The sequence below is a fragment of the Lissotriton helveticus genome, chromosome 10, assembly GCF_964261635.1.
Source record: "Lissotriton helveticus chromosome 10, aLisHel1.1, whole genome shotgun sequence".
Taxonomy (NCBI): domain Eukaryota; kingdom Metazoa; phylum Chordata; class Amphibia; order Caudata; family Salamandridae; genus Lissotriton; species Lissotriton helveticus.
The window spans coordinates 598368371-598390673 of record NC_136071.1 but is presented as its reverse complement, the minus strand read 5'-3'; the positions used below and the strand labels follow the sequence as shown (position 1 = coordinate 598390673).

The window sequence follows — 22303 nt, the reverse complement described above, 5'->3', positions numbered from 1 at the left end:
CTGCCTCTTCAGGAGGACCGTTTGTCGCAGCAGCAGGGGACAGTCCTCCACCCGAACCTGTCCGGCCTCCACCTCCATGCGTGGAGATTGAGCGGCGGCAGTTGAGGCCATTTGACTTGCCTCCCGAAGTATGTGATGTGACTCTGCCAGCCAAGCGTCCCTCCACGAAATCGGTATACGCCTGCAGGTGGAACAAATTTGTGGCATGGTGCACAGCAAAGGCTGTGGATCCTCTCTCTGCCCCCCTTTCAGAGGTTTTCCTCTTCCTTCTTTCTCTTGTCCAGCAGGGCTCTGCTCTGGGCACTCTTAACGGCTACCTCTCAGCCATCTCTTTTCAAGTCCCCTATTGTTAATAGATTCTTGAAGGGCATCACGCACATGTTCCCTCCTGTTCCTTTCGTGATGCCTCAATGGGACTTGAACCTTGTTCTTACATTTCTGATGTGCGCTCCTTTCGAGCCACTTCACAATTGCCCTCTTCGTCCTCTTACTCTTAAGACTGTATTCCTAGTTGCCATCACCTCTGCCAGGATAGTGAGTGAGCTCCAAGTTCTTTCTTCTAAGCCTCCTTTCCTTTCTGTCCATCCGGACAAAGTTGTTTTAAAAACCCGCCCTTCTTTCCTGCTCAAAGTAGTTACGGCCTTTCACATCGGGCAGTCCATCACCTTGCCCACCCTCTGTCCGCCTCCGCATTCTTCTAAGGAGGAAGAGAGGCTCCACCGTCTGGACCCAAAACATGCGATCTCCTTCTACCTAGATCGCACACGCCAGTTCCAGGTGGACGACCATCTCTTTGTTGGTTACCTGGGCGCGAAGAAGGGACTGGCGGTGCACAAACGGACCATCTCTCGGTGGGTCGTATTGTGCATCAAGGCCTGTTATTCCTTGGCTAGAAAAGAGCCTCCTGTTGGGCTGAGGGCCCATTCCCCTCGGGCCACGGCGGCTACTACTGCCCTGGGTCGGGGAGTCCCCTTGCAGGACATCTGTCAGGCAGCTACATGGGCCTCGCTGCACACGTTTGCTAGACACTACTGCCTGGACAGCCAAGTCCGAAGGGAGGGCTTTTTTGGCCGTTCCGTTCACCAGGACTTTTTGGTGTGATCTTGGTTTGCAGACCCACCACGGGCTTGGTATTGCTGGGGTATCTATTCTAAGGTAAGGAATCTAACACTAACCTGTTTCTTTCAGATGCACAAGTTACTTACCTTCGGTAACGATATATCTGTAAGAAACAGTAGTTAGTGTTAGATTCCTTAGTCCCCCCATCCATCCTCCCCGTTCTGCAGACCGATATCTAGGGTTAAGGTATTTCCCTTTGAGGGCCCTAGTTTTATGGCACCAGTGTCGGTCTCTGGCATGGCTCTGGGTTCCTGGCGCGGAACTCTATGTACAAGAACTGACGTCAGCACGCGAGGGCGGCGTCTAAGTACTCTGACGTCATCCCGCCGTACGCGGAGCCGCAGACCACGCCTACCGACGCGCAGGGGTACTGCTACGCAAAACTTTCCGATCCAGTCTGACGCCTGGGGATATTCTAAGGTAAGGAATCTAACACTAACTACTGTTTCTTACAGATATATTGTTACCGAAGGTAAGTAACTTGTGCTTTTCGCACATTGTTCCCATACTTCCACAGTTTTTTATCTGGTGGTTCCACGTTGTGGTGCGGAAAAGTTCTCAGAAGAAAACTGACGTGTGTGCGCCAGGGCAGGTCTTATGTGACCTCGTTGATGTCACGTACGCGGACGACGCCTGGGCGGAGTCGCGTGGTGTCGCCCTGCCCCCGTCGCGCAGGGATGCTGTGGCAAAAAAGTTTCCGGATCCAGTCCTGGGGGTGATTCTAGGTGAAGGAATCTGCAGCTAGAATCGTCTCTACCAGATACATCGTTACCGAAGGTAAGTAACTCGTACTACGCCTGCAGATAGAACACATTTGTGGCATGGTGCGCAGCAAAGGCTTTGGATCCCCTTTCTGCCCCTCTTTCTGGGGTTCTCTTGTTCCTCCTTTCTTTGGCCCAGCAGGGCTCTGCGCTGGGCACTCTTAAGGACGATCTCTCAGCCATTTCAGCCTTTCTTAAGCTTCCTGATCAGCCTTCTCTTTTCAAGTCCCCTGTTGTAAATCACTTTCTTAAGGGTATTACTCCTCTTTTTCCTTCTGTTCCCTTCATAATGCCTTAATGGGACTTGAGCTTGGTCCTGACATATCTTATGTGCGCTCCCTTTGAGCCGTTACATAACTGTCCTGTTAGAAATGGGGGTCTCTAGTTGGCAATGGCTGGTGCCAATGTCCAAGTAGGGACCCTTCTTCCTAAGTCCGGGCAAGTGAGCTACCCCTTTTGACAAGCCCTGCTCAACCCTTTGGTAACGTAGCACGAGCAGTTAGGCCCATCTCAGAGGCAGTGTGTGAAGCATTTATGACCATGTACAACAAGGCAGTAACGACACCACAAAAGGACACATCTCCAGTAGGTATAGAAAAATAATATCTTTATCTAACAGTTTAACTCAAAACTCTCAAAGCGTTTCAACAAGCTACAATGAACGTAAACTAGTAGGGACCTAAAAAGGCAATGTATTCACCAGAACATGGAAATGACTGAGTTCAAGGCCGGGGCCTACGCGAATCTTTGCGCACCAGGTACCTGCCATTGAAAGGGGACACAGCACGCAGCTTCTTGAAGAAGCGGAGATGGTGACAGGCGGACTCCCAGTGACCACAAGTCTTGGCTGCAGAGGTCCGCAGCTTGCACCCACAATGATTCGGGCACTCGGGGATAGGCGGGCTCTCAGCAGCAGCAGCACGACGAAGGATGATGCAAAGGTGTGGGCACTCAGCGGCGGCAGCTCTCTCTTAGCTGCAGCGGCCCACACTGATTCAGCGAAGGGTCCAAAGGTTCACATTCAGACGGGCTCTCAGCGGCTGCAGCGGCCCACGCAGGTTCAGCAAAAGTTTCAAAGGTTCAAATTCAGGCGGGCTCTCAGCGGCGGCAGCTCTCTTCGCTGCAGCGGCCCACACAGATTCAGCAAGGGTTTCAAAGGTTCAGTCCGCAGACCTCTCAGCAGAACTAGAGGCTCCGGATTACTCGATGGAGGCCTCATCTGCAAGCAGAATTCCTCGAACAGGAATTTCTACGGCTGACGGGGTGAAGTCTCATGTCCCAGAGACTTCTGCAGGAAGGTCTCTCAATTCAGGCCTTCGGGTAGTTTCTTCAGCAAGCTTGGTGAAAGTTTCCAAGTCCTTTCCTCTGTTCACTCGGACAGAGTTTCGTCTTGACATCTAGAAGGAACACACCTGGACAAAGTTCCAGCGCAGCGTTTTATACCTAACAAGTCTTGTTCTCTAAGGTCACAAATCACTTACTGACGTCAGAACAAGTTTGGTGGGGTCGGGGAGCACTTGGATTACGAGGCGACATCCTGCCCTTTCAGCTCGGATCAAAGAGTCACCCCTCCCCATGTCCTGAATAACGATTTCTCTCTCCAGCCAGGTCTGACCCAGCTGGCCCTGCTGCTCCAAAACCAGACGGACAATACACATAGTCGCCAAGCCTATTGTAACGCTTAAGCAAGAAACTACTGCGTTTTCAGAAGAGGCATTTCCAAACATGGGATATATAAATGGTCCTTACTAAAAGGTGTCTCTCAAGTTCCTAAGCATTAACATATCAAACTCGAAGTTCCTATCCAGTTCCTGGGGTCAGTTAGGATGAAAGAAGGTAATCCTCAACTGGCCCATTCTGGCCTATGAGAACGGATTGTTTCACAGTAGCGGCAGTGGAAGGGAGGGTAACTCACTATTAGAACATGCTACACAGATCCAGGCATTATGGTTATCCTAATTCATACAGTCATCTTTACACAGGGAGCATTCGCGCTGTGGCACTGATTAGCAGTGGCATGGCGCCCAGAGCATCTAAATCCAGCCAACATAAAAGAGAACAAGAGAAAAGAGGAAGGGGGACCCACGCCAATGATGCCACGTCTAACACGTCCTCTAATGCTTCTCATTTTGAAAACTGCTTTTCTGGTAGCCATCACCTCAGCGCATGGGGTGAGTGAGCTACAAGCTCTGTCTTCCCAGCCTCCTTTTCTGTCTGTCCATCCGGACAAGGTCGTCCTTAGAACTCAACCCTCCTTTCTTCACAAGGTGGTTACTTCTTTGCACATTGGCCAAACCATCCCTTTGCCCACCTTCTTTCCGCTTCTGCATCCTTCGAAAGAGGAAGAGAGTCACGACCGTCTGGATCCAAAACGTGCGCTTTCTTTCTACTTGGATTGCACCAGACAATTCTGGGTGGACGACTAGCTGTTTGTTGGTTACGTTTGCGCTAAGCAAGGTCGGGCTGTGCACAAACTTACTATCTCCAGGTGGGTCGTTTTGTGCATCAAAGCCTGCTATTCTTTGGCTAAGAAGGAGCCTCCAGTGGGGTTGCGCACCTATTCCACCAGGGCGACGGCAGCTACTACTGCTTTGGGATGAGGAGTCCCCCTAAACGTGCACACGTTTATGAGACACTACTGCCTGGACAGCTAAGTCCGGAGAGACGGCTTCTTTGGCCGTTCTGTTCTCAAGGACTTTCTGGTGTGAACTTAGTTTGCAGACCCACCTCCAGGGTTGGTATTGCTGGGGTATCTATTCTAAAGTAAGGAATCTATAACTGTTTCTTTCAGATGAACAAGTTACTTACCTTCGGTAACAATATATCTGTAAGAAAAAAAAATCCTTACCGCCCCACCCATTCTCCCCGTTCTGCGAACTGACTTCTAGGTTTAAGGACATCCTTTCAGGGCCCTAGTTTTGGGCACCAGTGATCAGTGTCTTGCATGGCTCTGCACTTCTGGCAGGGATAGTCATGTACAGAACTGACGTCAGCACGCGAGTGTGGCGACTATTTATCAACCTCGACGTCATCCCGGCGACCACGAAGATACCGACCGGCGCGCTGGGGTACTGCTGACGAAAAACTGTTCTGGGTCCAGTCCAACGCCTGGGGGTAATTCTAAGGTAAGGAATCTATAACTAACCTATGTTTCTTACAGATATATCGTTACTGAAGGTAAATAACTAGATTGTCTGGGAGGAACACCATCCACCGGCTTAAGTGGCTGAAGAGGAGGCTTTCTCAGTTGAGGCCAGCTCAGAATCCGATCTAGAATTCGAGATCAGCAATGTAATGCAGGCAGGCTGAGCATGTGAAAGTTAGATGCACATATAAATTATATGAAAACAATTGATACAAGCAGCTATTTTCTTTTATGTTGCTGCCCACAACTGGTTTATCTTAACATTTTTCCATTCTAAGATTTTTGCATACTATTTTGCACCAAGGCCTCTGCTCCATAAATTGGTTTAAGTATTTTGCTTAAATTAGATAGTACCGTTATATAGCTACATAAGTGACTTCTGCATCGGTCGTTTTGTTTATTTTGGATACATTGGAACAATTATTGTTTGATTAATTTTCTTTCTTGCTCTCAGGGCTGCCAGGGCGACAGCAAAAACGGCAAGAAGAAGAATAACAAAAAAACCAACAAAAACAAGAGCAGCATAAGCAGAGCCAACAAGAAGAAGCCCAGCATGCCTAATGTCTCCAACGACCTCTCTCAAAAACTCTATGCAACCATGGAGAAGCACAAAGAGGTACTATCATTATGCTCCATGTGATGTAATTGTAATAGTGGTGGGCATATGCTTTGGTAATGGGGACTGAAAATAGATATGAAAATGTATTCGCGGAACAAGTCCAAAGTTTTAATTCTTTGTTAGACAAAGGGGTATGACTTTATGGAGAAGTATAGAAGGGTAATGTATTGAACATGTGTTTCTGGATGTTCAGAAGGAATATGCCAAGGTTTAGGAAATTCTTCAGAAACTCGTAGTCTTCAGAGTGACCTGCTGCTGAGTGAATTTGCTCCAGATACATAATTACATGGTACAAATTAGAAACATTATGACCACAGCGTGAGAGTACAACACATTTCATTCAGAGAATGAATATAGTGCTTGCTTCCTTTTAAGGTGCTCTAGTTACCCATGTCCATTGTTTGCCCAGGTGATTGAATTGCACATGCCCTTAACTTGTATAGGTTCCAAACTATCACATTGATTGGATTCTTGTGTTTAGACTGCCTTGAGACATAAGTCGGTTGAAGCAACCTGAATTTTGGAGAGAAAAAAAATATATATATATTTTTTTTATTTAATCGATTGCTTCCATCTTATTCCCAAAAGAGCACCCTTCTTCGTGGGTCGGGGCTCATGTGGGGAGGCGTCTCTGATGACATATAACCAGAGGATAACACACACTCAGCATATGAAGCAGTTGACATATAACCAGAGGATAACACACACTCCGCATATGAAACAGTGAAAAGGAGCCACATCATCCGATAATTTGGCACACAAATTTAATTACAGCAAGCTACCCATCATGACGCGTTTCAACCCAGTCAGGGTATTGATCACATGGTATATGGAGTGGTCAGTTGTTTTTTAAATTATACAAGTACATAAACAGTGAGAAAGGACTCAATTGCATCCATAAAAACAAAGTAGTAGTAGTAGTAGTTATACTTCAAACACCATACATTTGTAGTGCCAGTGTAACGTCAAGTGCTTGAATCTCCATGACACGCAGAGTATTTTATTGTTAAGGTTTCAACATCTCAATTCAGTTCAGTAACTGCAATGACCATTATTCTTTGCATGTACACCAGTAATTGTTTCCTGTGTCGTCTGCTCACAATGTTATCACTTTACTCGATCTTTAAAACTACTCAAAGTTGTTTCAAATCAGGATATCACTTCCCAGCCTCTAAAAATAATTTCATGTTGTGCTTGGTGATAACAGCATCCCACTCAACTGATTAGGAGGAGCTGCAACTGGGTCTCAGATGTTCGAGAGATTGGCCTCTGCTGAATATTCTCCATTACACAGCTCCTCTCCCAGATCCGTTATAGGCCCCAGGAACCCCACCGCTGGAGTGGAAAAGTAAACAAAAGGGATGGGGCGGGCGCCCCTCGAGTCTCCAAAGGCCTGGGCCGCTTTATTAAATTAAGGGTAGGTGAGCCATGCTACTACACTGCCGAGCCATTATTAGCCTCGGGGAGCTCTAACCCGGGGCCAAAATGTTCCAAAAACGGGGAAGTGGGACCCCTAGTTAGCTCTAACTATATCAGGTGAATTTGTTTTTTTTGTTCAAAACATTGTCACTCACATAATCACCCGAGTATAATGTTACTTTAAACTTTGTTTTTTTCCAGGTCATTTCTAAAGTTGTTTTTTATTGTTAAACAAAAGCAGTTCCTTCCATTACACCTAACATAACGTTACTTTAACCTTTGTGTTTTTTCAGTGAATATATCTACTTCTTGTTAGATAGTTGTGTGACTTGCAATGTAATACAATACCAGCCCCTTAAGGACCTCTCAGGTTTCGTTTGTCAAATCTTAGCTCAACCCTGGGTCGCTGGGGCTCTTAGCAGTTAGGCTTGCACAACGGAACAATTGTAAAGGATTCAACTAGCACCAAAACAATTGAAGAAAAAAACGGACTCTCAAGAAATCCCACACCAATTTGCAAACAAAGCTTATATTTTTTATGGATTAATAGACACCAAAACCGAGAAAAAAAATCCACCGGAGAGTTCCGGAAATATTGATTTTTATAAGAAACAATAAATCGAGGATTTTTACTTCACCTCAAACAAGCATTGGCAAATTTAACACATTTGACAATCTGCACTTTTTCAATAAAAACGTTGGCAAGTTGGTTTGCCGTTACTTAGATTTACTTATGGGCGACCAGCTCCGACAGGGAGCCAGTCCAGGGGACCTGCAAGTTCCAAAGAAACAGTTACCTTCTCAAGAAAAGGTATATTCAGTTTATTTCCAGTGTCAGTAACTCCTTGCCATTGACTTCTATGAAATGGTCCTAATGCAAGGGATACAGTATGCTGAAGATGCTCAAAGATGATGTGCGGTCAATGAGGGTCGTCCTGGGGCAGGTCCACGGTGCTAGTGAGTGATTCTACCAACAGGGTTCGTCGTCCCTCTAATTACTTTCAGGGTCAGCAGAAGTCAAGTTTCTACTGGGCTACCAGTCACTTGGCACTGAAAAATCAGATGTTTTCTTCTTTTGGTGACAACTCTAATTCTGGGCAACTAAGCTGCACTCAGATGACTCTCCCAGTTCCAGAACACTCCTGTTCAACTTTTGAGCTTCCCATCCTGGTCTGTTAGGCTGCATGTGGCGAGAAGCGATGGCGAGAAGGAACGATCCGATGATTTTGCCTACTAACTTGCGAGGCAGTCTGTTTAAGCTTTTTGTGGGCCTGTGTTGTGAACAAAAAGTCAACCAACTGACTCTTGGAATCTCTGCATCTACCTGCACTTAGGGGGCGACTTCTCGAGCTGGACACAGAAGGTACAGTCCTTTTCTTTGCTAGCCCAAGGAGCAGCAGGTGTGCAGTCCAATTATGGTGCAGCCGATTCTTTTTCTCTAAAAAGGAGGAGAGTCAAACTTACTAGACAAAAGAGACATGGTAGTTAAAAACTAGAAAATATTAATTTCCCTTTTGTTTACCAAGAATGCTTGGGTAGCCTGTTTGAAAACCAAATGGACTAAAGTTGTACAAAAAATCTAAACATCAAAAAGGTGTCAACACTGAATCCTTACAAACAAAAGATATTGTGAAAAGTAAATATATTGTTTTTTATTTTCATTAAACTTTTCTATAAGGATTATCATACTTTTTAAAATCGCAGTTAGTAAACACCTTAAAGAGGACTAATTATAGTCCGTAATTACCTAACGCATTATTAATCCCTGGAAATATTTATTGCATGATGCAATAAATATTTCCAAGGATTAATATTGTATTCGATGATTATGGACTATAATTAGTTCCCTTTTAAAGTGTATACTATCTGTGATTTTAAAATGTATGAGATACCTTTTTGAAAGGTTTTATGAAGAACTCAATATTGATAAAAGCCGATAGAGAATTCTAGCTGCAGGTTCCTTCCCTTTGAATTTCCCAGGCATCAGGCTGGATCCGGAAACTTTTGCTCGAGAAGTACCCTTGCCTGTGCCGTCGGGTGACTTCATTCAGCTCCGCATGAAGTTGTCAGCCTCTTTAGCATTGGTTATGGTGTTGTGGTCACCTATATAGGCGCCACTCAGATGCGCGGACGTCAGTTCTTCTCTTTTTGCGCCTGTTAAGCACTAATCCGGGAAGAGCTACCCCTCTGTCTGGCCTTTTTTCGACTTTGGAGGTTTTTTTCCAACTTCATCTGTGAGGACGTCTTCGAGGAAGACGGGGTTTAAACTGTGTGGTGCCTCTCACCGCATGATGTCGGTTACCGGTCTCCACATAATCTGTCTCTGGTGTCTCGAGCGCGACCACGATTCGAAGTGGTGCTCAAACTGTTGGGTTATGGCTCCAAAGGCCTTGCAGAAGTGCGCTATGAAGCTCCTTGCAGCCCGGCAGTGGACAACATCCACTGAGACTCCGTGGATCTCCCGGTCTTGATCGAAGAAGAGTAGGTCGCTGGACTGCTCCCGGAGCCTCAAGTCCTCTTCGTATCACTCAAGGTCTTCGGGACGCTCTGGGGAAAAAGCACAAGAAGAAGTCCAAGCGGACTTCATCTTCACCTCCACTGTAATCCGTTGACAAGCAAGGTAAGAAGCACCGTTGCTCTAGGCATGGTTCTGCGGAGCCAGGGTCGACTTCGTGCCTCCCCCCTCTTTCTGGGAGCCGGAGCGACCCCATCTCAAATTAAAGAATTTTACGAGGACATGCGCTCCGTCATCAAGTGTGATGACCCCTCTGGTGAGCCACCGGGTTTGGAAGGGTCCCCATTGGTTCAACGCTGTCAACTACGGCCATGATTGCCGGTGGAGCCCCAGGTATCCAATTCCAGATCTGGGATGACGCTGGCCATGTCATTGCGACCTCCCCGACATCGGACCCGAAGTCGGTGCCTTCCGTGCTGCCGGTGCCCACAGCGGTTCCTGCCCCATCCTTATCCCGCATAACACCGAGTCGGAACTGCATCGCTCGACGCTGATTCCGAGGCTGATTGAACCCAGGGGTTCTATGTTGTCGCCCGAACACTTTAGGTGGACTGGTATGGGGAACTTGGGGAAGCCAGTGGACTGGACACTTTCCCAGATAGTGGCATGCTCTCTTCTCCAGCTGTGGCTACTGACGAGGGGACATCTTTTACCATGGTGTTTAAGAGGGTGACCGGGGTCCTCGGACTAGAGTTGCCCTCCATGCATGTCAGGACTAATCTCCTGACAGAAGTGTTCTAGCCTGGGGCTTCCTCCTCTGAACCCCTTTTGCCCTTCAATGAGGCATTAACTGATGTCCTGCTAGGCACGTGGTCCAAGCCTAGCACAGTGAATAGGACAATTACACACCGCCATTGCCCACCACCAGGCGACCCAGAGTTCCTCAGCCTACACCCCACCCTTGAAACCTTGGTTGTGCAGCCTTCTACACCCCATGGCGCGTTCCCTTCCGCCCCTCCAGATAGGGAATCCAAGAGGCTGGAATTCACTTGGTAATAAGATGTTTTCTTTTTCTAGCCTGGCATTGCGGTCAGTGAATACTGCATGCTTATTGGACCCTTTATCCCACTCCCTGTGGGAGACAGTTGCGCAAGTGCTGCCACAAGTCCCAGAGGAGGCCCGGGCTGTGCTCTCTCAGGCAGTCAAGGACCGGAGATATGCATCCAAATTCACCAAAAGCTGTGGCATTAACATGACTGATTCGCTGGGCAGATCGATTTCAATGACAGTGGCCTAGAGGCACGATGTCTGGTAAAGGACAACTGGCTTCTCGGGCGATGTCCAGGCAAATTTGATGGACATGCCATTTGATGGAACCCGTCTTTTTGGGGAGAAAACAGACTCTGTCCTAGTGGGGACTCCCGAGCTACGACCAGATCCTTGGGCCTCTCTTCTACATCTCGTAGCCAGTCTAGCTTTTGCCCCTTTTGTGGCCACAGAAAGTGTTTCCTGCGCATCAGCCCTATCGCCGCCACTGTCCTGCACAGGCTTCCCAAGCTGTGCGGAAACGTGTACGTGGTTGATTCCGACCACAGAATGGAAGCTAGAGGTCGTCTGCCACTCTGCCCTTAGCTGCCGCCGTCTCCAAGCACTCCTAGTCTGACTCTGCAAGACCACACCACTCCATTTGGTGGGAGAATCCAGCATCATCTCCCCCGCTGGAGGTCCACAACATCGGACAAGGGGGTCTTGCAGATCATTCAGTAGGGCTATTTTCTGCCTTTCCTTTCCTTTCTTTTCCTCCTCCCAATTTACCAAATCAAGAACAGCTGGCGGAAGATCATTTAAAATTGCTCCAGATAGAAATGACAGCTCTCTTGGCGAAGGGAGCTATAGAGAGGGTCCTGGATTCAGAAGTAGGCAGTGGCTGTTATTCCCACCTCCTTCTGATTCTGAAAAAGGACAAAGAGTTGCGACCCATTTGAGATCTTCGGACCGTCAATCTCTTCCTCAAAAAGGAGAGGTTGAAGATGTTCATTCTAGCTCAGGTCTTGTGTGCCCTAGACAAAGAAAACTGAATGGTAGTGCTGGACCTGCAGAATGTGTATTTTCACATCTTCATCCTGCCAGGCCACAGGCGTTACCTGCGGTTCAAGGTAGGCAGCAAGCATCTTCAGTTTATAGTGTTTCCCTTAAGCCTTACTAGTGACCATCGGCTGTTCACCAAGGTAATGGTGGTGGTGGCAGCTCATCTGCACAGGGTAGCGGTGTCTATCTTCCCCTACCTCGACGACTGGCTGTTGAAGGCCTTCCTCACTCCAGGCTGTCGTCTCCCACCTTCAGACTACGGCGGACCTCCTGCATTCACTGGGGTTCTCTATAAATGTACCAAAGTCACACCGGACTCCTTCTCATACGTGCCTTTTCGTCCGAGCTGTTCCGGAAGTTTCTATCTTATCCTCCTGAGCAGTGAGTCCAGTATATTTTGGGTATGATTACGTTTTTTCAGCCTCTGTCCTGGATTTCGGTGGGACGGACTGAGGCTGTTAGGCCTCATGACCTTCTGTTGGTAAAGCATACCAGGTGGCTGCAATGGGACCTGAAGTTTCAGTGGGCACAGCATGGAGGAAATCTTCCTGACGTGGTCCAGATCTTGGAAGGAACTGCGAGTGATCTTCAGTAGTGGTTGAGGAACTGCAATTGGGTCAACGGCAGACCCCTTTCCCTTCCTCAACCAGATCTTAGACGTGACAGATGCGTTACTTCTGGGATGGGGCGGCCATGTGGGTGAGGTGAAGATCAGGGGACGCACGTCTCCGGTGGAGTCGGTGCTGTACATCGCATTGTTGGAGCTTTGAGCAATTTGATTGGCATTGAAGGCATTTCTTCCCTCTCTCAAGGGGAGGAAGTTGGTACAGGTGTTCACAGACAACACCACCACCTTGTGGTTTTACAACAAGCAGGGCAGAGTGGGGTCGTGGACCCTTTGTTGATGGGCCCTGCATCTTGGGACATGGCTGGAACAGCAGGGCATAACCCTGGTGGTTCAACACCTGGCCCGTTCTCTAAACACCAGGGTGGACTAACTCAGCCGTCGATGATCACAAATGGTGTCTCCAGTTGGTGGTGGCGCAAGGTCTCTTTCAGAGCTGGGGATATCCTTAGTCAGATCGGTTTGCCTCTGAAGAGAAAGCGAAGTGTTAGCAATACTGTGTGCTGGAGTTTCCAAGGCGGCTGTCGCTCAGTGATGCCTTTCGTCGCGAGTGGAGCTCAGGCCTGCTGTATGCCTTTCCTGCCCACTCCACTTCTGCCAAGGGTTCTGAAGAAGATCAGGAGCGACCAGGCCCAAGTCATGCTTTTCGTTCTGGAGTGGGCAAGGAGAGTCTAGTATTCAGTGCTGCTGAAATTGATTAAGTCGCTTGATTACTAAGCTCAAAACCTTGATTTTAGAACTTTGCTGTTAAAAATGGTACTTTTAAAATTGAAATATACATTGCTGCTATCTACCTCCACTTTGCACTTTGTTTCATTGTTGGGTCTGACGTTTGCATCCCGATCCACCACAGTGTTTCCCCGCTTGTTGTGGAGGTTGCCGGCATCTCAAAATCCCGGTTTCCTGCTGTTGGGGGCTGCTAGGGGCGGAGCAGAACAGTTGGCGCTCTAGCGCTCACAGCCTATATAATTGAATGCCATCCTCGTCGCGCAGCAGGCGTGCCAAAGGCAAGCCCATCTGTGCCCGTCCGCGGCAGGCCGAGGCCAGGGGCCATACACTATGCCCATTTTTTAACCTACTCAGTATCTGAGATGAAACGGTTGCAAGGCAATTGGCCTATCAACCTCTAGACCAGGGCTATAGCTGATAAGGCAGGGATCCTGGCCCTCAGAGACCCCTATCCAGAGCTCTCTCATTAACGTAGTCGTAGGGAGTCCCCCGTCGACGAAAAGAACTTGTCAGATGCTCCCATCCCTGAGCAACAGGAGGTGAGGGGACTTGCAATTAGTTATTTGAACACTCGCTCAATGGTGAGCTTGAGATTTTCCAGCTGATAGACTCTGACAAACCTGATATCCTCCTCCTTTCTGAAACATGGCTTACCGCAGAGTCAGTCCCTGATATTCTAGCTGCAGATCTCCCAACGGGTACTATATCCTTAAGGCTAATAGGTTCTCGGGTAGGATCGGGGAGGGGTAGCAGCCATCATTTATCAAAAACTCCAGTTTACTTCATTAGGGATTACAGGCATACCCTTGGTCGAAATTTGAATCGCCTCAGTCCTCTTTTATCTGCGCCTTATTTTAACGACCACCTCACCCTATGCCCTCTTTCCCCCAACTGCTAGGCGAAATGATCTCCCAGCTAGTTATCAACCATGCTAGAATTATCATAATTGGAGACTTTAACTATTGGCCAAACGATACACAGGAGAGTGCTAGCTCCATAGAATTAACAGATCTCCTCTCAGGGATGAATTGTATCCAGCATGTGAACGCTGCTACTCACATAAGATTTCTAAAAATGGTACACCCAATATACCCTTGTAGGTTTGGGCAGTTAATCAAATCAGAGTGAGAATATCTACAAGGGATTTCACTAAATATCCAACATAGTTTAGGTGAATCAATAAAGCTCAAGAGTCAGTTAGACTAATCAGACTCAAAAAAGTGTCCTACTGGACTACCAAGGGCAATCAAATTGCAATGACACAAAGGAAAAAGGAAAGGAAAAGAAACACACAGCAAACGGAGAGTTCTAGTTGTAAAGATTGAATTTATCTTACTTAAATTAATACTAGAAAAATTTGAGAAGGGTACAGTTTACACACAGTTCATATCAGCACAAGAAGTTATGACAGATGTATATCTGGATTTAAGGCATACAGTTCATAACTCAAACATCAGCTCCAAAATAGTCAAAGAGCAAATATTATCTTCAAACTCAATAAATATTGCTCAGGGGAGGTAGCTTTTTCATGGAGTTGACGGTACAGTCGACGTTTCGGTCTACGGTACAGTCGACGTTTCGGTCTCTTTCGTTTTAATCCATGAGGCCATCTTCAGGACAATTAGTTTAAGCAGGATATGGGACCTTCTGTCTTGAACAAGGGACTATGATTCAATCTTAGGACGGCGAACAATGATTCAATCAAAGGGCATATCATAGATCTAGTTTGGACATCCAATCTGGAAATCTCTAAGTTATTAATTTCCCCATGTACATGGTCACATCATCATTTTATCCCCTTTACCATGACAAAACCACCCAGATAGGAAATCACCGGGCTACAAACTGGAATCGGGCTAACATTGGCAGTTTCTGCTCATTATAAAAGGCCGCAATGCCCATCGCACAGGAGTCACTCTGCAATTAGGAAAAAAGCATCAAGCAGTGGCTTGAATTCTCCAGTGACAACATTGCCCCATTTGAGAAAATTAAGATTAAACAACCTCACAATGCCCAACGTTGTTTCTCCGACGACGTGAAATCAAAGAAACTAGCCTTAAGGCAAGCTGAAATTAGCTGGAGAGAAAAAAAAAGCCATCTACATAACTCAGCTTAAAAAATATAAAAACGCTTTTCTCCAGACTAAGGCAGCTTACTTCTCCTTAAAGATCGTAAACTCGGCTAATAAGTCCAAGGACATTTTCTCCATAGTTGATGAGCTTGCCCAACCGGATAGAGTCATGGCGAAACCTATCCCCTCACAATCCCTATGTGATTCTCTTAACTCCTACTTTGAGAAAATTGCCATCATTAAGGCTAGCATCCCTAGCCTCATCTCTTCTACGACCTCCCCTACTATTTGTAAAAACCCATTCCTAATTGATAAAAATCCCCCAATCTCTAGGGAAGAATTTTTTGTCTTGACTCAAAAAAGTTGGATCTGGCTCCCCCACAGATTGCTGACCTCCTTATATTCTACAGGAAGCTTTCCTCACTTGTCAAAGACCCGCTCCTCTTATTTCTGAATAACTCTCTTAAACAAGGCATTGTCAGCGGGGGGATAGCGCTCCCGAGCCTTGAACTGTACTATTGGGCGGCGCACCTTAAGGTGATCAACCAATGGATTCATGGTACCCATGATGACCCGGCGTATGTGGCTGATAGACGGCAATTAGGTACGGCTACCCTCCTGGCACCGCTCTATAATAAGGGTTTGGTTGGGAAGCTGGAAGGCCCGACCAAGCACACGGTGACTATCTGGCATAAGGCACAGAGGCGGCTTGGATGGGAGGGGGTAATTACCAGACTCACACCACTATGGGACTCCAGGGCGTTCGGTACTTTGCGTAACAGTAAAGGGTTTGATCGATGGGATACCATCGGGATATCCACGGTGGGCGATCTATGGTCGGGAGGCGCAGTACTCTCTTTCGATACACTGAGGACACAGTATGACCTGGGAGTGACAGAAACGTACAGATATGTACAAATTAGACACGCACTCATGTCTGTGTTGGAAGCCGGGGCGCTGATCCCGGAGTCGGCTCCGTTAGAGGACCGACTACTAACGGACTATATGGAGACGAGTGCTACATCCCTCACGTACCGTAAACTGTTGAACAATTTGCCAGATCCGCTGGGGCGCCTGAGGGAAAAGTGGATGGAGGAGCTGGGGGATCTGGATGAGTCGGAGTGGAACGAGGCGCTAGCGTCACCCAGAGAGGCAGGCATATCCATGCGATTTCGATTGGTCCAATTTAAAATTTTACACAGAGTTTACTACACCCGCACAACACTCTATAACATAAACAGGGCGGAACATCCCTATTGCTTGCGCAACTGTGGGGAGGAGGGTACACTGTTCCATACATTATGGGAATGTCCCACTTTACAAAATTACTGGAGACGCGTAGCGCGCACAATCAGCCAGACGCTGGACACCCCTTTCACACCTACCCCTCGGGTATGCATACTACACGTGTGGGGCCCGACAGATCTATCACTACATGGGAAGCGTTGGGTGGTCATTGGGATGATGCTGGCGAAGCGCGATATAGCACAGAACTGGGGTGCGCCGACTACTCCGACGCTGTCGCAGTGGTGCAAGAACATGGATATGCTTATGTTGAGGGAACGGGAGGTCTATAAACAGAGACTCAACCCGCGCAAGTGGAATAAAATATGGACGCCATGGAACTCTTATAGAGGGGATATTTGTGAGCCGTTACCGGAAGATGAGGATGCAGATAGTTCTGGGGAGGAGGATGAATTGGACTAATGTGACGACATCTGGCGTGGACGTTGATGGGGGGGGTGCCTGGGACATAGAATATGGTCTCATGGATGGACTAGCCATTGTCAAAACCTAAAGTAATGTACGCATAAGCTCTACTCACACTGATAATATGATTGTCAAATGATGCGGTTGTTACGCTTGACCCTTTTATGTAGTATGTTCAGAGTTGGGGGGAAAAGAAAATTTGAAAAGTTGCTCCACTGACTGAATGCAGCTGAATGTTGACGCTGCATGTTATGCTGCTGATTATTACTGCTAATTTGTGAAGGCAACAATAAAAACAAATTTTCAAAAAAAAAAAAACAAGGCATTGTCACCGACATTTTCAAAAGCACAGAAATCGTCCCGGTTTTGAAGAAACCCAATGCTGACCCTTTGGTCCTTAGTAACTATCGCCCCATCTCACTACTTAGGCAAAATCTTAGAGGCCCACGTAGCAAACTGTCTTAGCTCATTCATTGAACACTCCCACTTCCTTGAACCCACCAGGCAGGATTTAGACCCGCACGCTCTACAAAGTCAGTCATCCTGGCAGTCATGGATGAGCTTAGGAGGGGGGGGCGATAAAGGCCTTACCCAGGCCCTGGTTCTCCTGGACTTGTCAGCGGCTTTTGACATGGTCAATCATGGTCTCCTGATGGACCGTGTCAGCAATGCCGGGATACAGGGTCTGGCATTGTAGTGGATCTCTTCTTTCCTCAGTAATAGATCTCATGCAGTCCGCGTTGTTGCCAATTTATCCTCTAAAAAAATGAAATTGACTTGTGGAGTTCCTCAGTGCTCTTCCCTCTCGCCCCTTCTTTTTAACTTGTATTTGCTACCCTTGATTAGGTCTCTGCGTACAAGAATGGTCGAAACCTTTAACTATGCTGCCGTCCTCCAACTGGTGTTTGACATCGATTCTTCCTCCTCCTCAGGGCTCAATTTCCAATCTACTATGAGCTTTATCAGCGAATGGATGTATGCAAATCAACTGAAACTGAATCCTCATAAAACTGAGTTGATACAGGATGAACTGCTAACCTGTGGAACTCCAATTTTTTGCCTCCACCCTTGGGCAGCCCTCCATGCCCATCAGGCTCCGTCAAGAGTTTAGGAATCATAATTAGTAACGATATGTCCATGAAAGCCCAGATCGGCTCAGTGGCCTCTGCTTGCTTTTTCCATCTACATAGAATCCGGAATATCAGTGGATTTTTGACCACTGAGGCCTTGACCCTGGTTACTTTGGCCTTGGTAATCTCCTAAATTGATTACACCAACGCACTATACGTTGGCATCCCAGCATATCAACTACACCATCTGCAGTTGGTACAAACCAAGCGGCCAGGTTAATCTATCGTTAAGAAAAACTATATCAAAAAAGGGGAGTGAAGAGGTGATGCTTAACTACACCAAGGTGGGCGCGTCCTCCTCTCCTGAAAGTACAAATAATCAACAAGGTCCACCTTATGTAGAGTTAGTGTATAACCAGGTGTTCATGAAATACACAGTATGTGTTAAAATACCCCTCACACACCAAAAGAGCCCTTGGTGTCATGCTTCATCATTGGGGTCTTCCCGCCCCGCTGCGGGACGGGGCAGTGCTGCGACTACGCTGGAGCACCTTTTATTTTGAGGGTGCTATGTGAGTGAATAGGAGTGAGTGTCAGTAGGGTCAGGGGTGATAATAAATGAGTGATGTTAAAAAATACCTGGCCTAGTGGTAGAAAAAACCTTTTAATAAACACTGGCTGGTATTGTTAAAAAAGTGATGCGGAGAGGTAAAGTGGACTTACTCTCCTGTGCGGGTCAACATGTTTCGGGGCCTCAAGCCCCTTCGTCAGGACCGGGTACAGATCCCCTTGTCACTCACTAATGTTTTGCCACAAACAATAATAGGGTGTATGTACTAGAAATAATGATCAATGTGTATAGATGTAATTTATAAATATACGTGTACTGTTTTGACCACTAGCACTTCACTTACAGGGTAATTTCCAGCACTGTCTTGGATACTATGTACCATACTCTATATATGTGTGTTCTTTCGTTTTTTTCCCTTACAGGTGACTATTAGTCCTGTGCTCTGGGATCCGCGCATTTATAATTGTGTGCTCTTATCTTTTCAGGCTTATTACATCAGCATTACTGATATAGCCAGGGACACGTATATTTATAAATTATATCTATACACATTGATCATTATTTCTAGTACATACACCCTAAAATTGTTTGTGGCAAAACATTAGTGATTGACAGGGGGATCTGTTCCCGGGCTCGCCCCAGACAGTCGTCAGCCACCTCCAGACTATGGCAGATCTCCTGCACAGGCTGGGGTTCTCCATCAATGTGCCGAAGTCACACCTGTGCCCCTCTCAGAAGCGGTTCTCGACTCAGCGCGGTTTCGGGTTTATCCACCCGAACAGCGGGTCTGGGATATTCAGGCTCTGATTCCCATCTTTCAGCCGTTATCCTGGGTCTCGGTCAGGTTGACGCTGCGGCTTCTGGGGCTGATGGCCTCCTGCATCCTACTGGTGCATCACGCCAGGTGGCGGATGCGGGCTCTGCAGTGGGACCTGAAGTTTCAGTGGGCCCAGCATGAGGGCAACCTGTCCGACCACGTCCTGATCTCGGAGGGCACTGCGAGACAGCTGCAGTGGTGGCTCACGGACCGCGATTGGGTCGGCGGCAGATCCCTCTCCCTTCCCCAACCGGAGCACGTAGTTGTGACGGACACGTCCCTCCAGGGATGGGGATGGGGTGGCCACATGGGAGAGGCGGAGATCAGAGGCCTCTGGTCTCCGGCGGAGGCCCGGCGCCACATCAACCTGTTGGAGTTACAGGCGATTCGTCTAGCGCTGAAGGCATTCCTCCCCTCTGTCAGGGGGAGTGTAGTGCAGGTGTTCACGGACAACACCACCGCCATGTGGTACTGCAACAAACAGGGCGGGGTGGGGTCGTGGACCCTTTGCCAGGAGGCTCTGCGCCTCTGGCAATGGCTGGAACGCCAGGGCGTGACCCTGGTGGCTCAACACCTGGCAGGTTCTCTGAATGCCAGGGCGGACAAGCTCAGCCGTCGGTGCATGATGGATCACGAATGGCGTCTGAACTCGGACGTGGTGCAAGGCCTCTTTCAGCGATGGGGAGAGCCTTGGTTAGATCTATTCGCCACCGAAGAGAACGCGCAGTGTCATCAGTTCTGCGCGTTGGAATTTCCAAGGCGGCACTCGCTCGGAGACGCTTTTCGTCGCGAGTGGAGTTGCGGTCTGTTGTACGCCTTTCCACCTATACCACTTCTGCCCAGAGTGCTGAAGAAGATCAAGCGCGACCGGGCCCAAGTCATCCTGTGGCTCCGGACTGGGCACGAAGGTACTGGTATCCAGAGCTACTCAGTGTGTCAGTCGATACCCAGTCTGCCTCTTCAGGAGGACCTTCTGTCGCAGCAGCAGGGGACGGTCCTCCACCCGAACCTGTTCAGTCTCCACCTCCATGCTTGGAGATTGAGAGGCGACAGTTGAGGCCATTTGACTTGCCTCCTGAAGTCTGTAACGTCATTCTGGCAGCCAGGCGTCCCTCCACAAAGTCGGTATACGCCTGCAGGTGGAACAGATTTGTGGCATGGTGCACAGCAAAGGCTGTGGATCCTCTTGCTGCCCCTTTCTCTGAGGTTTTTTTCTTCCTTCTTTCTCTTGCCCAGCAGGGCTCTGCTCTGGGCACTATCAAGGGCTACCTTTCAGTCTTTCTGAGGCTGCCTGATCAACCTTCTTTGTTCAAGTCCCCTATTGTAAGTACATTTCTAAAAGGCATCACACACACATTCCCTCCTGTTCCGTTTGTGATGCCTCAGTGGGACTTGAACCTGGTTCTTACGTTTCTGATGTGCGCTCCTTTTGAGACACTTCACAACTGTCCTCTCCGCCTTCTTACTCTGAAGACAGAATTCCTGGTTGCCATCACCTCTGCCAGGAGAGTGAGTGAGCTCCAGGCTCTTTCCTGTACTCCACCTTTCCTTTCTGTCCATCCGGACAAAGTGGTGTTGCGTACTAAGCCATCTTTCCTGCCCAAGGTTGTCACGGCCTTCCACATCGGGCAGTCTATCACCTTGCCAGCCCGCCGCATCCCTCTAAAGAGGAAGAGCGGCTCCACCGTCTGGACCCAAAACGGGCGCTCTCATTTTACTTGGATCGCACACGCCAGTTCCGGGTGGATGACCAACTCTTTGTTGGTTACGTGGGCGCTAAGAAGGGGAAAGCGGTGCACAAGAGGACCATCTCCCGGTGGATCATCTTGTGTATCCAGGTAAACTACTCCTTGGCTAGGAAGGAGCCCCCTGTTGGCTTACGGGCTCACTCCACCCGAGCCACGGCGACTACAACTGCCCTGGGCCGGGGAGTGCCCTTACAAGACATCTGTCAGGCAGCTACGTGGGCCTCGCTGCACACGTTTGCAAGACACTACTGCCTCGACAGCCAAGTCCGGAGGGATGGCTTCTTTGGCTGTTCTGTCCTCCAGAACTTTCTGGTGTGATTATTGGTTCGCAGACCCACCACCGGGGTTGGTATTGCTGGGGTATCTATTCTAAGGTAAGGAATCTAATACTATCGTGTCTCTTTCAGATGCACAAGTTACTACTTGTGTAACGATATATCTGTAAGAGACATTAGTTAGTATTAGATTCCTTACCAACCCACCCATCCTCCCCGTTCTGCGAACCGATATCTAGGGTTAGGGTTACCCCCTTTCAGGGCCCTAGTTTCAATGGCACCAGTGTTGGTTTTTAACATGGCTCTGCGTTTCTGGCGCGGAAAAGCTGTGTCTAAGAACTGACGTCAGCACGCGGAGGTGGCGTCTAAGTACTCAGACGACGTCATCACGGGGCCCACGCCACCGCCGACGGACGTGGAGCCGCAGACGACGCCTACCGACGCGCAAGGGTACTGCTACGCAAAAGTTTCCTGATCCAGTCTGACGCCTGGGGATATTCTAAGGTAAGGAATCTAATACTAACTAATGTCTCTTACAGATATATCGTTACACAAGTAGTAACTTGTGCTTTAACACATACTGTGTATTCCATGAACACCTGGTTATACACTAACTCTACATAAGGTGGACCTTGTTGATTATTTGTAATCTATCGTTAACCCAGACACCATCATGTAAGTCCCTTGATGAAGAGTCTCCATTGGCTTCCGGTGGCGAAACGCTGTGCCTTCAAGCTGGGCTGTAACATCTTTAAAGCCCTTGCCAGGAATGGCCCAGCATTTATCTTTTTAAGGATTCAGCACTACATCCCTTCCCGGGAACTGCGTTCTTCCTATCTGAACTTACTGACTACTACAGATTCGTGTTCTGGGCTCCTAAATTTTGGAACTCGCTTCCTGTGGAATTGAGGTCTGCAACTTCTTATGTTCAGTTTAGAAAACAACTCAAGACTTGGCTCTTTTCTCAGGCATATGAGTAAGCCAACTGCCCTGTGGATGCCGCCTCCTCTAATATTCTCAGCGCCATGAAACCGTTTGGTGTATGCACACTTCATAAGTACTTTTAACAGAACATAACAGA

The 22303-nt window shown here is 48.0% G+C and overlaps 1 protein-coding gene across 1 annotated transcript in view; it reads left to right on the top strand.

The window, feature by feature from the left end:
• Window positions 1-22303, top strand: part of CREBBP (CREB binding lysine acetyltransferase) — a 1783742-nt gene that overhangs the window by 1604871 nt on the left and 156568 nt on the right. The window contains exon 29 of the mRNA XM_078663125.1: window positions 5480-5641. Coding sequence (XP_078519251.1) covers window positions 5480-5641 — 162 coding nt within the window. The remainder of the gene's footprint in view (window positions 1-5479; window positions 5642-22303) is intronic.